At 35.1% G+C, this 18,031-nt stretch overlaps 1 protein-coding gene across 1 annotated transcript; it reads right to left on the bottom strand.

Annotated features, from left to right (window-relative positions):
• Positions 1 to 1,611: 1,611 nt before the first annotated feature.
• LOC143559947 (uncharacterized) lies at positions 1,612 to 3,236 on the bottom strand. Its single transcript, XM_077048367.1, has 2 exons — positions 2,727 to 3,236; positions 1,612 to 2,470 (listed from the first exon to the last, which is right to left on the bottom strand). Exons 1-2 carry the CDS (start codon positions 2,987 to 2,989, stop codon positions 1,705 to 1,707), a joined length of 1,029 nt encoding a protein of 342 aa, XP_076904482.1. The 5' UTR covers positions 2,990 to 3,236; the 3' UTR covers positions 1,612 to 1,704.
• Positions 3,237 to 18,031: the final 14,795 nt, after the last annotated feature.

The following is an 18,031-nucleotide window of genomic DNA, read 5'->3' as shown; positions in this document are numbered from 1 at the left end:
ATGGTTGGGCCGCCACTGCCTGCCTGCCCTCAGCATTTAGTTTCAGCGGCACAAATGTGATGATGGTCGACTGGGCGAGTAGGTGACATACACTAGTTGGATCACTAAATTGAGCGGGTGTTATCTCACCGCACTGTCATGTTTTCAGGCGAGTGATCACAGATGTTGGCCTTAGGTGAGAGTTTTCCTCAGATTGAAAGGCGAGTGTATCTCGATGTTGTCGATTTAGCAAGTAGCCCATTTGAAGAATTCATTGGCCGTTAAAAAAAAATGATAAGCGAGAAGGTGCTGAATTCTCTCGTGCAACTAGAATAACAACTTCACCACAATCATGAGAACAAAAGATTTGTAGAACACTCAGCTGAATGAGTTTATCTCTATCATAATACTCTTATAACACGGGCGACAAGCAAAGAGCAGAAAATCATTTAGGTGCAATGGGAGGTTCTGTTAGGGCAATTTGGCGACTACAATATATGCAAACTTAGATCCAAATAAATCTATATGGGGTTGGTATTACTATTCACAGATCCAAAAGCCTAGTCAAATTCAACTGCGAATGCCCATGTTTTGTAACTCTGGATCATTCCACACCGCCTTTTCAATCTGTTCAGCCTGTGAAATCATCAATTGTAAGCAAGATCACTTGCTTTATTCACATATTTTATTACAAGTTATGAAGCTTTATTACCTGGAAATTAACTCCGTTAAAACATAATCAATGATGGTCTACATCAAGGCGCGCAGTTTTCATGGCACAAAACTTTACAAAGAAGACTGGAAGATTCACTTTTACGGTGAATCCCGAGAGTAAAATTGGTTTTTGATAAGTCTTCGTTGAGATGAGAAAAAGTATTGTCGATCATATTTCTTTTGTTTTATGTTTTCATTATAATATAACTGAATTACGTTTATTAATAATGAGTTATAACCAAAAATAGTAGTTTATTTTAGTTTCATATGTAATTTTTTTTATTAAAAAACAAACAACTAGTCAGTTACACCTAACAAAATTACATATAAAACTAAAATAAACTACTATTTTTGGTTATAACTCATTATTAATAAACATAGTTCAGTTATATTATTATGAAAACATAAAACAAAAGTAATATGATCGACATACTTTTTCTCATCTCAACGAAGACATATTAGAAACCAATTTTACTCTCGGGATTTACCGTAAAAGTGAATCTTCCAGTCTTCTTCGCAAAGCTTTGAGCCATGAAAACTGCCTTGATGTTAGGTGTAACTGACTAGTTCGTTTTTTAATAAAATTTACCGTTTGAAAAAAGTAATCTCAATTATTATTTGTTTTTTTATTAATCATTATATAATTAATCCAAAATTTTATGGGTGAATAGAAATCTTAAGACCACAGACATTAAATGCTTTTTATACAAGTTTTTTACAAGCAAAATATGTAGAAAAAGAATAACGTTTTCTCTGTCACATCATAAACGAAAATACAAATAATGATGTTGATATCAATCATGATTACAATAACTAATAATTTCAATATTAAAAAATTTGGAATATAAAAGCTAATAAAATATTGTGGAAACTTATCCTTTGTTTGAAAATGAATCAGAACAAAAAAAAATGACAAATCCTTGGAAGCCTATTTACACAATTTTTACAAAATAAAGAAAAAAAAAAAGAAAAATACGAGTATGAATTAGCTTTGAATTTGCTGCTGCAAGTCTATGAAAATTGTTCATAACTTGTTGTAATTCTCTGAAAATTCTTGTTGTAAGGATCCACACTTTGCTGCCCATGATACAGTTCATGATTAGCCCCGAAACCAACTTCGGGTTTGCTTTCAATCGATGATTTCCCCATTAAAAACGGAAGATACTGTTCGTTCCATTTCATGTAATCTTGTTCTCCATCAACACCATGGATTTGGTGTTGGTTTTGAAGTTTTATTCCTTCAGTACTCAATCCCCATGGATGATACCCATTGTTCGTCTGAAAGAAACCGCTGTTGCTGCCATTATTATTATTACTACTACTACTACCCCAAGGGTTGGAGATGGAAGTGTTGGAATCAGTATTAAAGAAAAGATCAGCAGGCGGTTCGGTCGGTGCTTGTTGTTGCTGGGTGTATCCGAAAGGAAGGAATCCGGCGAGTTGATGGTGGGAATCCGGTTGCTTGATTGCAGTCTCGTGGCTTGATACGAATCTGTTGAGGAAGAATTCATGTGTGGCTGGTGGAGAGTTGTCGATAGTAGGGTACGATGTAGCCACACCATTTGGTTGAAGTTTCTTGTCCAGAATATACGAGTCTGGTGAGCTCTTCTCGTTACTCCCTGATGGAGCGACATGATCATCGTTCACCTCTGAAAGCGGTTTATGAGTGTTTGGATCAATCCCTCTTTGCCTTAGCTTCTTCTTGATCGATGAGTTCCATAAGTTCTTGATCTCGTTATCTGTTCTTCCTGGCAGTTGAGCCGCAATTTGAGACCACCTGTGTATCAAAACAGCCAAACAGTGAGTGTACGAACACACAAACAACCTATAATTAAAGAAGAGCTACACCACGCTATCTGATTTCACATTATCAAACGACCGTCCACAAAGGACGACTGTTATGACCATAGACATTCGGTCAAAATTCAATTTTGTTTTGTCATAACTACCGTCCGACCTTTTCCTGGACAGTAGCCATTTGAAACCGTGTGAGATTAAATGTGTATAGGTGACAGCAGAATTAGTTACAGTACTTGTTTCCAAGAACTGCATGTAGCTCAATGATTAGTTTCTCTTCTTGTTGAGAGAATGTGCCTCGTTTCAAGTCAGGCCTCAAGTAGTTAATCCATCTGAGCCTACAACTTTTGCCGCATCTTTCAAGGCCTGCAAGTTTAGGGACAGAGCTCCAGCAGCCATGGCCGAATTTGGTGATGTGCCTGATGAGTTTTTCATCTTCTTCAGGGGACCAGAGGCCTTTTCTTAGCTTTTGTTTATAACAACAAGAATGCCTTCCCATGTGGATGGATATATGACACAGATTCCACAAATATTGGTAAAGAGTTTAGTATTTAAGATTACTTTAGTGTGACCAAAAAGGTGGGTTTGATTGTTGATTGCTAGTTCACAAAAAGAGAGAGAGAGAGAGAGAGAGAGAATAAGGTTTTGAAAATAGAGGGTCAGACTGGAGGCTCAAGTTTCAAATTAATAGACGGGAGCCCTCATGAAACTCATTTAACATTTTTTATATGCTTACATATTCGATTCTCATAAAATAAAATGATTTTTTTTATACTTCCATTATGTAGAGGTGTTCAAAAAAACCGGTTACGGAACCGGTTTGGCCGGTTCAACCGGAAACCGGTTTTTTAAAAACCGGTTTTTTTAAAAACCGGTTTGACCGGTTTACGTAACCGGTTTACGTATCGGTTATACGTTTTGGAGCCAAAACCGGTTTTATAACCGGTTATAAAAAAAACCGGTTTTTTTAAATAACCGGTTATTAAAAAACCGGTTAACCGGTTTTTAAAATAACCGGTTTATTACCGTTATAAAAAAAACCGGTTAACCGGTTTTTTAATAACCGGTTAACCGGTTAAACCGGTTTTCGAACGTTACCAAACGGCTTTATAGCCGTTTTTTTTTTTTTTTGGACCGTTTTTTAGCCGTTTTTTTTTTGTTTTTTTACCATTTTACCCCCACAAACATCTATATATAGTTTAGGTTGGGTATTGGTTAGATCACACTTGATTATACAACTCCAAACGCTCTAAACGTTTATTTCATACGCGATTATACAACTCCAAACGCTCTTCTTTCGTAGTCGTTTATTTCATACTCGAGTATACCACTCTTAATTCGTAGTCGATTATCATGGCCTCCCAAAGTGCTGCTTCATCGGTCAACATGGGTGCCTCGAACACGGGAGAAACCGTCGTTCGGGTCATCCCCACGAAACGAAACCAAGATATTTGGCAACATTTCGACCTATGCGAAATGTCTAACGGAACCCAAAAAGCTAGATGCAAACATTGTTTGAAGTTTTATAACAAAGAAGCAAACTCCAGTTTAAGAGCTCATGTAGAAAAGCCCTCTTGCAAGGTCTTGAAGGACGAATCCGGAAGTAGTTCGCAGCCGGAGATGACGAATCAAGGAACGGTGTTTACGTACGACCTTGAAGCGGTACGTCAACAGTTTGGCAACTTTGTGATTCAACAATCACTTCCTTTCAACCACTTCGACAACCCTCAATTCACGGAGATGATGCAAAAGTATGTTCAACCACGCTACCAACACGTAAGTCGTTCGACCCTTAGAAGAGATTGTCTTAAAGCATGGAAAAACGCTAAGTCCGAACTAATTTCATACTTTTCAAACTTACAAACTGGTGTGAACTTAACAACGGATGTGTGGTCGGTACCTAATGGTTCGCCCGACTCATACATTTGTGTGACGGCTCATTGGGTTGACCCCCGGTCGTGGCAAATGATGAAACGAACCGTTGCGTTTCAATTGTTTGATTACCCGCACACGGGTAGAAATATTTTTAAACTCTTGGATAAAGTCATTCGACAATACAAGATTGAAGATAAAATCTTTTCAATATCGTTTGATAACGCGTCCAACAATACGGCCGCGGTTGGCCATTTAAAATTAAAGTATAAACCTATCTGTGATGGAGCGTTTTTTCATAGCCGATGCATTGCACATATTATCAACTTGGCCGTGCAAGATGGGTTAAACGTGATCGAAACGCAAAGAAACAATTTTAAAAGAATGTTACGAGATGTTTTTAGCAACAATTCAACATTTTCAAGATACAAAAAATTTTGTGAAGAAGCTAACTGTCAATGGTTGGGGCCTAATTGGGATTGTCCAACAAGATGGAACTCGACTTGTGAAATGTTTGAGAAAGCCATCCAACAAAAACAATCGTTAATTGCGTTTCATCAAATTTTGTCAAATAGGGGTAAATGTGCACCGTACGATCCTAGAAACTGGTTATTGATTGAGATCGTTACGGAGGTTCTTCAAATTTTTAAATCTTGCACAACTAGTTTATCCGGGGTTTACTATCCAACAAGCCCCATTGCTTTACCAAAAATTGCTGTCATGTGCACAAAGTTGACTGAAATTCATTGTAGGGGTGCACCTTATTTTGATATGGGTGCAAAAATGAAAGAAAAATTTAGAAAATATTTTCAACAACTACCCGCTGTTTTGACCTGTGCGGCTGCGTTAAACCCTTGCATCAATGTTGGTGGTGTTGAAGCTTTAATAGAAAAAATTTGTGATGAGCTAGAGTTAAACGACGATCAAAACCCCCATTATAACCAAACTTTAAAGAATGCTTTCAACACCACCTTGGCAAACATGTATGATGTTTACCTTACAAAACACGGGTCGTCTTCCCAAATTCATGACTCGTTAAGAGCTGTTGCCCAATCCCAATCCCAAACCGACCTTGAAATGGGGATGTACTACATGATTTGGGAAGACGCCGGTAAACGTCAAAGGGTAAACACCCCAAGCAGTGAACTTGGAAGGTATGGTGGTACCAACTTTGTGAAACACATGACTCCGGATGAATTTAGAAGTCTTGATTTGCTGGCTTGGTGGAGAGGTAAGGAGGATGAGTTTCCGATCCTCGCCGCCATGGCCAAAGATTTACTAACGGTCCAAGCTTCCACGGTAGCTTCGGAGTCTGCTTTTTCTGTTTCTGGCAGGGTTATATCGATTAGGAGGACTCGACTCACTCCACCAGCTGTAGAGATGTCGATTTGCTACAAGGATTACTTGGACTCTTTAGATAGGGCACAACATCAACGCTCACTCGAGGGGGAAATGGAGTATGAGGCGGCCTTGTATGAAGACGAGGTCAATCAAGGACACACTCAACCAATGACCGATGAAGAAGCCGCGTACGACGATTACCTAAGGAATAGCTCGGGATCGGGTAGCGAAGAAAATGAGTAACAAACATCAACTTGTTAATGTAATCGTGTCTAAGCATTCTTTAATGTTTGTATTTTTGAGTTACGAATATGCGATAACGATTTAATGTTTGTATTTTTAATGTAAAAGCTATAAATGAAAGTTATGTGTTTTTAATCTTCCAAGCAAAGAATGCTAACAACGAAACCCTAAACCCTAAACCCTAAAGCAAAAAAAAAAAAAAAAAAAAAAAAAAAAAAAAAAAAAAAAACCGGTTAACCGGTTAGACCGGTTATTAAAAACCGGTTATAAAAAAACCGGTTTAATAACCGGTTCTAACCGGTTTCTAAACCGGTCCAAACCGGTTTGGCCGGTTTGAGTTTTCATTGATAAAAACCGGTTAATAACCGGTCCGGTTATTAACCGAACCGGTTTTTTTCTGGATAAAAAAAACCGGTCCGGTTAATAACCGAACCGGTTTTTTCAAAAAAACCGATTTGTGCACCTCTACCATTATGTAAAGAACTCTCTGTAACTTTGTAATGTAGTTGATTTAATTTTAAGTACTTCATTAAGATTTGAACAGTTAAGCGGTTGGTATTTTTTATATTCATGTTATTCTATAAATGAGAATAAATATGAGAATGATGTAAATAATTTGTAAAAAAAATTCTTTACAAAAATTAATAAAAAATCATAACTAAAAATTAAAAAAAAAACATTAAATTTTATCCTAATCTCATTCCATAAAAAACACAATGTTAAGAAAAAATGATCATTATGTATTTTTTGTTTATCAATGTGTTTTTTGTTTATCAATATGTATTAGTTTATTTTTGTTATATATTGTGTCTTTTTTCCAAGACATTGTATCAGTTTTTATGTTGGGTTATATTACTAGACATTGTGTTATGTTTTGTTCGCGTTGTGTTATATTTTGCGATTTATTGTGTTTTTTTTTAATTTTCATCATTGTGTTTTGTTTTCTCAGTATTGCGTCTTTTCGTTGTTTTTTTTGAACGAAAATGATGGGGAAAACATTTTGGATTTTAAAATATTTTTGTTTTTTATTTATATTTTGAGTTGTAATTTGTTATTATTTTTTTAGAAGTTTTTATGGGTTTTTTTTTTGCCACAAATTCTTCTCCCAGTTTTCATTTTTGTCTCCCTTTGTATTTTAAATTTACCCTTTTGTTGAGTGATAATTAAGGTTTGTCATCTTAATATCTCAAGTTTGAAACCTGACTAATTGGGGTTTTCCCACATTAGCTAGCTAGTATGATTCCTCCTTGATGATGTTATTTGGTGAGTCAAGCCTAAAGTGTCGAAATCAAAATGAACGATTGTCATTTCGTCTCAGAAAGTCTTATTCAGGTATTGAAGATGGTTTGTTGTTAAAAAACTAATAACTAAATAAACTTGAGCAATTTAACCCCGTTAATACTATTAAACATTATGGCGTCATTTACATCTTCTCATATCACATAACAAGTGGGTAACAAAGAAAGGTCACATCTAGATATGCCAAAGTGTGACAATCCCCATATTTTATTTTGATGATTTTTAATCAATGAACGAGTCAAAACCCATTGTACGTACATGTTTAAGTATAACAAGATGTGTTTTAAAGCTTCAAAATGACCATAAAAGTTTCATGTCATGATTGAAATGTAGCTCATCGTGAAAAGACACTATCGTGATATTTAACGTATTGTAAACAAGAAAAAGAAATTAGAAAATATTAATATTGTGTTTAAATATTTATTTTATATAACTTTACGTCTCACTCGACTTATTACTTTTACTTATTGCTCGATTTACATGTAATTAAAATAATCATTCAATAGTTAACAATATTCAAATATGTTTTAGTAGTGTCATTTAATTTAATTTTTAATAAAAAAAATTATGATTTGCTTCCCCGTGCTTTATGGGCGGGCGCAACTTACATGTCCCAATCCGAATTGGTGTGTTGTGTGTCGTTGTTGTTTATAGGCGGGCTCAGTTTCTCTCTTGCCGTTAATTGACTATCAGTTGACTCATTCCAATAATAATAACAATAACTAATAATGTAACAACTCGAATTTTTTAAATTATTATTTTATAAACTGTTACCCGACCCGCCTTTGTGTTCGGGTTATTTTATAAAAATACCGCATTTTTCGAGTTAAATTAATTGTTATAATATTATTTTTTAATTATTTATTTAATATATATTTAAAACTTTCAAGTTATGACAAACTTAACCATAAACTAGGCTTTCGTTCAAATATGTTTCCATCTACATTCTTTAGGGACTGAAATGCAAATATATATATATATATATATTATCTGTGACCCATTTACTCATATCCAAACCCGTGACTCGATTCGTGTATCCGAGACCCGTTTGATTAACTTGCACCTTAATTCTCGTTTTAATCTTGGAATTGATTTAGGATTGTTATAGTTCTTGCCTTAACCAACCCTGCCAAAACTCGTAATTAGGAATCCGGATCAAATAATATACGTATGGCATCGTTCGCAAAACTATCTTTAAACCTGTATATGGATATACATGTTAACGAGCCCCAAAATTCAATTAATCATATAGGTAGTACCCTCTCCCTGTCTCCTATCAAAACCCCATGCTTAATTTGATTATAACAACCTCTATATACCTATTTGTGTTCTTGTTTTACGCCGTTGGGTAGGTCAGTGCACCATCAATCATCATTGTAATTGGTAATTGTTTATATGGTTAGATTCGTCTTGATCTCCTCTTCAATAACCATAACAATAATTAATCAAACACAAACGGGATTAAACGATTTGAATTGTTAGGGTTCTTATCTAAATTTGTTGTCTAGTCTGTCTGTTTATATTATTTGTTCCTGAGTTATGAACAACTGACCAGCCTAGATCAGTTGGTTTGGGCTGGTGTGTTTGTTTCTTGGGAACGGCTGCTGGAGAGGGTTCGAATTCTAGCGGCCCATTTTTGTAGTTATTTTTGGTTATTAATCCATTTAAACACTTATGTTAACATATTTAATAATTTAAATGATATTATTAATATCATAAAACTATTAAATAAATTATATGTTATTAAAAAGCGACATGAATACATGTGTTTTTCCACATCTTTGTTAAAAACCTTATATATGTGTGCATATATATATAAATATATATAATAAATTTTGTGTAAATCTAAATATTTAAGATTTATATAAATAAAAATTGGTTATATATATTTAAATGATTAAATTAACAGTTTATACATAAATATCACAATTAAGTATTATATATATATTTAATTAACTTTTTATACTTGTATATCATAAACATGTATTGTTACATAATATTTTTATTTATTAGATATATTTGTTAAAATATATTTAAGGATTTATATTAAAAGATCTATAAAATAATAAGTCTAAGTATTTAACCAAAAACTATAATCAGTCATTAAACTCTCAAACTCTATTTCTATCCATAAATTCCTTATTATGTTTCCGCACATAATCTTTTATTAAGATATATCGTCAACGCTTGAATCGCCGTCTTCATTCTTATTATATTAGTATTCTTGTTTGCTCGTCTGATGTGGCGAGTATCTCACTCACCTATTTTACTTTTCTCAATGTTTTGGGGACATGTGCGTTTCTAATTATTTTATTATTATTTAATACTCAATTGCAATTGTTAATCATGTGTGTATATCAATTTATGCCTAACGTATTATATGCTTACTTTCTTATTTGGTTATACCGTCGTAGTAGCTGACGGGTGAACCCTAGGGAAGCCGTTAAGCGAGCTAAAAGATATAAATGCATATGCTTAATGTAACATCCCGAAATTTCTAAGAATAAATAATTAATATATTATTTATTTAAGATGGAAAAGTTTACTTGAGTTAATAGAAAAATAGTAAAATGATAAAGATGGAAGGATAAGTAGGCTAATTAGATGTAATTAATTATGGACCAAAAAGAAAAGATGGCCTAAGGTCCATAGGCTTAAGGGAGTATAAATACCCCTTAAAACCCTATTTCTTTCCATTTTCATACATCTCTACACCATAGCCTACACCATCAAAACACACACTTAACCCAATTCCTGTTTTTGAGAAAACCACCCACAAAGATACAAAGATTCCCGGAGATCTAGCCGTTGGATCGGTCTCAAATTTTAACTGAATGTTCAAGGTATATAAATGAAGATTCCCACCGATTAGATCTTAGATCAGTGGTCGGGAAGTACGGTTTTTATCAGAAAAGACATAGCAGCTCAAAATGAAGATTTCCGGCCACTGTTCCACTATTCCGACGACTGTAGCGGCTATTTCCGGTGAAGTTGAGCTGATGGGTTTGTAGATCGGGACAAGACGGTTCCGTGGCCGCTTGAATCACTCAAATCGGAGTTCGTTTGATATGGTTTTGAGCCTCTCGAGTGATTTCAAACAAAAACCGTAAAGGTACGTTTTTGCTATAAAGGCTTACTTTTCATGAATGAATTTACATGAAAATTGGTAGGATGAGAGATCGGGTCATGGTTATTGATAAAGTAATGAACTTGATAATAAATGGGTCAGTTGGTTCGTTTCGGGTAAAACGAGTAGTGTTCGGTTTGTGAAAAGAATGAGTAAACGAAGTCGGTTTTGCATGAAACTTTGTAGGATAGTAAATCGGACCTTATTATGTGATAAAGTTGCAAACTTGATGTTAAAAAAATGAACTTAACGAACCTGCGGTTATGAACGGCTCGATAAAGAAAGTCCTAAATCAAGTTTTGAACGTTTTAGCTTAAAGGTCCAAACTTTATGCTTATCCGGGCCGGGTCTTACGGAAAATGACCTTGGGAATGATCGCGGGTTTGGTTAATATCATATACAATAATTTCACGATGAAACGGAGACGATTTTGGGGGTTAAGATCGAACAGTGGCAGCTGACGGGCAACTTCGCTACATGCAAGTTCGCCTGTGGTTAACTTCGCAGTACAAGTTCGCTGCTAAGTTCGCTCTTTGGTAAGTTCGCTTACATAGCTAAGTTCGCAGCACGCTAAGTTCGCCAATTGTGAACTTCGCTATATCTAAGTTCGCCTGGTCTTTAAGTTTGCTAAAATGTATAAGTTCGCCTTATAACCATGTTCGCTTATATTGTAACCCAGGTACATGGCAACCTGTATATGCATACCTATATGTGCATACGCGTGGATGTATGTAATGTAAGAACCTATGAGATAACACGCTAGAATGTTAAAATAAAGGAAAACCGTAAAAGTGCTAAGTAAAAGTGAGCTAATGCTAGGCCACTAGACTAGATCAAACGAGTATTGATGCTTGTAACTCTTATACGGTCAGCAGAGCACAGTTAAAGAAAGGAATTACGATTTACGGTGAACGCAACAGGATACAGGTGAGTTTCTAGCCCCACTTCCTTGTTATGTTTTCGGGGTTGTGTGCATACTCAATGTGATAGTTAATACACTTACCTTAAGTGGTAAGTGTATGCCCTGTATGAATTATGTATGATGATTGCTTGACGGTGCATGAACGATCTTCGGATATTGCATGGACCGTCAGGTGGTAGTTAATGATATGATTGAGATATATGATGTATAAATAATGTATGAATGATTAAGTATGATTAAGTATGATATGTTGCTAGTACATGAACGCACTTCGGATATTGCACGTATTGTCAAGGAAAGTATTTAAAGGGCAGGTATGTTATAGTAGTACGAAACAAAGGGATCAGACCCTAATAATATCTATGATGGTGGGGACCAGACCCTAATAATATCTGTGATGTTGGGAACAGACCCTTTATTATATCTGTGATGTTGGGGACCAGACCCTTTATAATATCTGTGATGTTGGGGACCAGACCCTTTATAATAACTGTGATGTTGGGGACCAGACCCTTTATAATATCTGTGATGTTAGGGACTAGACCCTTATAATATCTGTGAGGTTATAGGGCGGAAGGCTCTTTAACTAGGTGGATATTTATATATGAAGAGTAAGTAAGTAAGTATATATATATATAAACGAAAGTATGGAGTATGTATGAAAGGTAAGTATGAATAAAGTACACCCCTTCGGGCATGTGTGCAAGTATGTGAACCGATTGTATGTTGTATGATTTACTAGAACTCACTCAGCGTAGCTGACTTTTAGTATGCATGCAGGTGAGTAGAATGAGGCAGCTCGCTTGAGGGGAAGCACATGGCATGGACTTGACGAAACTGGCATCTCAAGAAATGTTATGTTATGTTATCTTAAAAGACGATGTCTTATGTTTAAATGATTTGAATGCTCGTTCAGACAATAATTGATGGTATGTAATATATTGGTTTGAAGTTTTTAATATTCCGCGAATGTTTTTATTAACTCTGATATTTAGAACTGTGTTTATGAGTCAATCCAACGTTAAAGTGACGCACCGGTAACGGAGCCTTACAAGTTGGTATCAGAGCATAAGTTTGAGAGAATTAAGCATCCTACATGCTTAGACTCGAACAGAGAATGGGATTTAAGTAAGAAAAGAAAGAAGATGCCAGTTCAAGAAAGCCATGTGTCTCTCAAGCATGCTCGGTAACAGTAATTTGCATGATTAAATCCATGTAAATTTAGAAATATATGTATATGCATGTTGAATGAAAGTGAAAGAGTATATGATGTTAGCTTAACTGCTAAATAAAGAATGTTTGTATTCTAGCTTAATTGCTAGAGAATGAATGTATGAGTGCTAGCTTAACTGTTAGGGATAAGAATGTAGGTTATATGTATATTATGATTGTGTGAGAAGTAGAAACTAGCACAAGTGAGATCACAAAGGAAAGTATGTAGAACCTGAGAAGTAATGTAAAAAGTTAATTACACTTGGCCACTGTCATTAACTATTTACCTTATGAGTCATGTGCTAAATAATTCCTAGAGTGATAACGTTTGTGTTTCCTTAGAGATAAGATAGATGACCGATACAAAGGAGGTCGTATTGGACGCTGCGATAAAATACGTTCCAACCAGACACCCTTTTTGAAGAGGTGACAAAGCGATATACGAAAGCAGCAGGACTTCAACTTTAGGAAGTATTGAAGAAGGACCACACTTGAAGCTTGTAGTCTAATATTAATGGAGTTGCTAAATTGTATCGCACTACAATGCCAACAATGTTTTCTGAAGCATCAAATGCAGCCCGGACTGGGAAGTCCAAGTGGAGGCAACATGAAAGAAACGAAGATAAGCCAACTAGAATGAGTCAAGAAATGTAGTATATCTGCAATGGTTAACTCCATAAAGGAACTTGCTGGGATCGGGAGTAACGAAGCGAATGATGAGGAAGTGGAGGTGATCGAGAAGGACGGGAGAGAGCATTCTTTTTATTGAATCAGTTAAAACATGTTATTCGTTTTTAATTCTTTTTGTTAATCAAATCAGCCAAACAAATCTTTGAATTTACTTTTTATGCAATCTAGTTTAATTTAATATAGTTAGATTACAAAGCTACTTAGTAACACATTTTCCACAAACTCTCTGTGTTCGACACCCACTTACTGCTCTCTAATTAGTTGTATTTGGGTTATTTTTGAGTGAGTCTTCGACCTCACGACAGTAGTCATCGCCCACTTCATCTGGCATCGAGCTTACCGACAACTTATTTACTTGCTTACCGTTGTAGTATCCATCGCCCAGTTCATTTGGCATCGAGCTTACCGACAACTTATTTACTTGCTTATTTGGTTATACCGTCGTAGTAGCCATCGCCCAGTTCATCTGGAATCGAACTTATCGACAACTTATTTACTTTCTCATTGGTTAAGTTGCTTATCTTAGTTGATACAGTTTGTACATTTTACTATATTTATTATATATTCACTTATCTGGTGTTTTACTCACTCAACCTACTGCTGACAAAATCATTGTATTTTTAAAGCGTATGATATGATTATCAAGTTTGTTTGAAGAAACTTAGGGTTTCATGCTAGAGAAGAAGATACAAGAACTTAAATTTTTATCATGTCTTTAGTTGTTCTATTTATGGAATTATGTACTTTGGTTGTTTGAAATTTGTTGGATTATTTGAATTGGAATAATATATATTATCATTTTAAATTTTGCATGATAGTACCTTGAGAGCTGTGAGTAATCAGCTCACACCTTGGCGTTTCCGCCTTAGGTTGGGTTGTGACAAATAACAACAATAATAACAACAAGAACAACTTCACATTCCAGTAATCCATCCATCCATGTACATCGTCTTCACCATCCCAACAACTTTCTCCACCATCTCCTATTTTCCATCACCAACCCCAACCTGCAACTTTCCCCATCATCTCCCACACATCCTTCATTCCACCATCCTCCACTACCCTACCACAACTAACGACCAACCACCAACGTCCCTCTTGTACAAACCCTAGAATCCAAATTCTCAATCAAAACCTTTAATTCCACCTTGCAATTACTCAATCAACCTTTCAATTCCACCAATTAGTTAGGTTTTCAGATACACAATCAACCTAGGGTTTCAATTTCGTGTGACAATATGATGGATAAAGAATGTTGAAGCTGTGTAGTGGAGTTCAATGTGCCCGTGCTTCACATGTAGTCGATAAAAAGCCCAACGTTAACATGCGATCAGATCGGTTGGGAAGTGGTTGCTTGAAAACACGAGCAACAGCGGTGGTGGTGGCTGAGATGATGACGGTGGTGGTTAATGTGACTTTATAAATTAGTTTTTAAATAATGTTTACAATAATATCATAACAACAGTAAGACATAACAATGCTGGTAGTTGTGATATGGTGTATCGATGGTGTTCGGGTGACGAAGACGGGGGTGCTCAAGAGAGGTGATGTAAGCCGGTAACAGGGAGATGATGTTGGCGTGGGGTGGAGGGTTTTGGGTGATTGAGAGGATGACGGTGGTGCTCGAGAGAGGTGTGATGCTAGCCTATCGCTATCTAATCAAAAAAACTTATAATCACTCCTAATCACCTAAGCAAGCTAGGGTAAGTAGGGTGTCGAACACAAGGAGTATGTGGTCAATGCAAATCGTGTAAACAAGTTCAATATTATGAAGTAGCAAGTTTTAGTGCTGATCACACAAGCAAATAGTTTAAGTTTAGAATTAAGCAAACGAACAAGTAAACAATTATCATTTAAATAATAAAAGCAAATCACACTCGGGACTTAAAGTAAGTAACTTACAGTAATCTCATGCAACCTAACAGATTAATCATTAACAGTTAACTACAGACTGATCAACTAGACAAAACATTAGGCATCAATAATCGTTTTACACATGACACTGATTATCAAATAGTCCCTGCTAGTGTGACTCGGTCAAGGGCAATTATATGCTTTATCGTATTCAACCTAATCAAACAACCCTATGATCAGTTATTATAACAACTGGTAACTAATCGTTCAAATCAACGTAAACCTAAACCAACTGAACACACAGAAAAACTAAACATCAATAACCATTGATTAACCATAAAAAATTATACATAAACGTTCTTAGTTACATGAGAAAAATGAAAGCGTTACAAACTTTACATTCCCAGGTGAGATTCTAAGAGTTTAGTCGCGTCTCGGCATCATAGGATCTTCAATCTGTATGATATGGATCATACGTGGATTCTCCGGTTGACTTGGAATGATGGAACCGCCTCAACTAAGCTCTGGAAATCGCCTCTCTCGATGTGTGTGAAGATAAGTTCGAGTTATAATGAAATTGATATAAAACCCTAATCTCCCGTTTGCACCCCCCATCGCGATACGTGATGGGGTCTTCACTGTATCACGATGGACCCCAGAGTCAACAATAATTAACTACCCATCGCGATACACGATGGGTCTTCAGGCATTCCCATCGCGTATCGTGATGGGTCTTGTCACCAGCAATCTTCTTTTATCTTCTCGTTTTGCGTGTCGGACGTCCCGGGTCTTCATCCCGTGCCTCAACAGGTCCAAATTAGCTTCTTTAACGTATATGACCTGAAATACAGACACGCATGAAGTATCGAAGTTCCTACAATAAATGATTAAAACTAATAAATAAACGAACAAAAACGCATACATATTAACCAACCATCATGGTGCTGGAAGCCGACGATGGAGAGATGACGGTGGCATGGGGTGGAGGGTTTTGGGTGATTAAGAGGATGATGGTGTTGTTGTTAAGTGCTTGAATATAAAGATGTTGTTGTTGTTGTTGTCGTCGTCGTCGTTGATGGATTATTCTATATAATAGTAATAAAGTTTTGAAATTGTTCCAATCAGGTCATTTATCAAAATATTTTGTTTCATTTAGGTCAATAAAGTTTTCTTTGTGTTCTAATTCTAAATATTTTCCCGGATAGCAGGTTATGTAGGTTTTTTTATTTATAAATAGTTTGATATTGCAAAATATTTTTTTAAAGTTAAAAAATTAGTAAAATTGAGAAATAAATTTAAATTGCGAAAAAATGCAAAAAAATCAATAAAATTACAAAAAATAAATAAATAAGATAAAATAAAAAATATGAAAAATTTTGAATTTTTTTTTTTGCAATTTTGAAATTTTTTTTGGTTTTGCAATTTAAAATTATCATTTCTCATATTTTACTAATTTTGTCATTTAAAAAAAATATTTTTCAATGTCAAGGTATTTAAAATAAAAAAAATCGGCATACACTACTAATTAGGTAAAATATCTAAATTAAAACACAAAAAAACTTTAGTGACCTGATTGGAAAAACACATTTTATGAGTGATCTAGTTTGAACAATTTCTAAACTCGTTTTGCGTGTTGGACGTCCCGGGTCTTCATCTCGTGCCTCAACAGGTCCAAATTAGCTGCTTTAACGTATATGACCTGAAATACAATAGACATGTACGATTAAAACTAATAAATAAACGAACTAACACGCATACAAATTAACCAACCATCAAGGTGCTGGAAGCCGGCGACGGAGAGATGACAGTGGCATGGGGTGGAGGGTTTTGGGAGATTGAAAGGATGATGGTGGTATTGTTAAGTGTTTGAGTATGATGATGATGATGATGATGATGATGACTGTTGTTGTTGTTGTTGTTATTATTATTATTATTATTAAGGGATTACTCTATTTAATAGTAATAAAGTTTAGAAATTGTTTCAATCAAGTCAGTTATAAAAATATTTTGTTTCATTTTGGTCAATAAAGAGAGAGAACTGAATATTCATACCAATTACAGGGAGAATATGGCAAAAGTAATTGATACACCTAAATAAATTATGTCGAACTCTGTTGATACAATGCAAACTTTTCTTGCAATAGAGAGAGAATTGAAGATTCATACAATTACAGGGAGAATATAGCAAAAGTAATTGATACACTGTTAAGACAATATAATGAATTCACTTTCGGTTATTACTAAAATAGAGGTGAAGTAGTAAACATCAACCAGAAACACTATATCTTGATTTTCTTTGTTGATCAGTTCTTCACGTTGGTAATGGAAAACATGAATAATATGATAAACCTATAACTAAAGCATGCTTGTTACAACAGAGATAGTTGCCACGGCTGATGAGAATGATCCAGACGACATGATTGTTAGCTTGGTCGAGTTCCCCTTTAGGATATATATTAGTGATAGGGATTAGGGTTCTTGAGAAACCGAATAATATAGAGGGAGAGAGGGTGACGAATTTTATGTCAAGTTTAGGGTTATGTTATGTGTGATGTTAATTAGCCTCTCCATATATTTATATACACCCAAGGGGAAACCCTTGATTAGCAAGAAAAGGTAATTTGGTCCATCAACAATTACTCAGCTAATATAATTATAAGGTATAATTTAATATTTTGATATAATTATTATATAAATGATAATAATGGCCATATATATATATATATATATATATCCATATATTTATTCTTACATTCTCCCACTTGGCCGAGTAATCATTTATTATGAGCATTAGATTAGTCTGCAGATTTTAACACTCATTTTAGCTTTAAACTTAAACTGGAGCAGAGAAATACAGTCATTGAATTGAACATCAGCTCAAGACCCCCATTAATCATACTGCAGCTTTTATTTAAAACCTAAGTAATTATGATCAAAATTTTATAACTAAGCCCTTCAAATATTTGATTTGTATACTAATT

Source organism: Bidens hawaiensis, unplaced genomic scaffold (genome assembly GCF_021521415.1).
Source record: "Bidens hawaiensis isolate Kalapana, Puna unplaced genomic scaffold, B.hawaiensis_p1.1 tig00020127_1, whole genome shotgun sequence".
NCBI classification, from domain to species: domain Eukaryota; kingdom Viridiplantae; phylum Streptophyta; class Magnoliopsida; order Asterales; family Asteraceae; genus Bidens; species Bidens hawaiensis.
The sequence above is the reverse complement of the archived record's forward strand: the minus strand, read 5'-3'. Positions and strand labels throughout refer to the sequence as shown.

Excerpts from the sequence above, each read along its gene's own strand:
- LOC143559947 (XM_077048367.1), bottom strand. The coding sequence starts at position 2,989 with ATGGGAAGGCATTCTTGTTGTTATAAACAAAAGCTAAGAAAAGGCCTC. Across the intron at positions 2,471-2,726 it reads CATGCAGTTCTTGGAAACAA|GTGGTCTCAAATTGCGGCTC; the intron begins GTACTGTAACTA and ends TTTGATACACAG.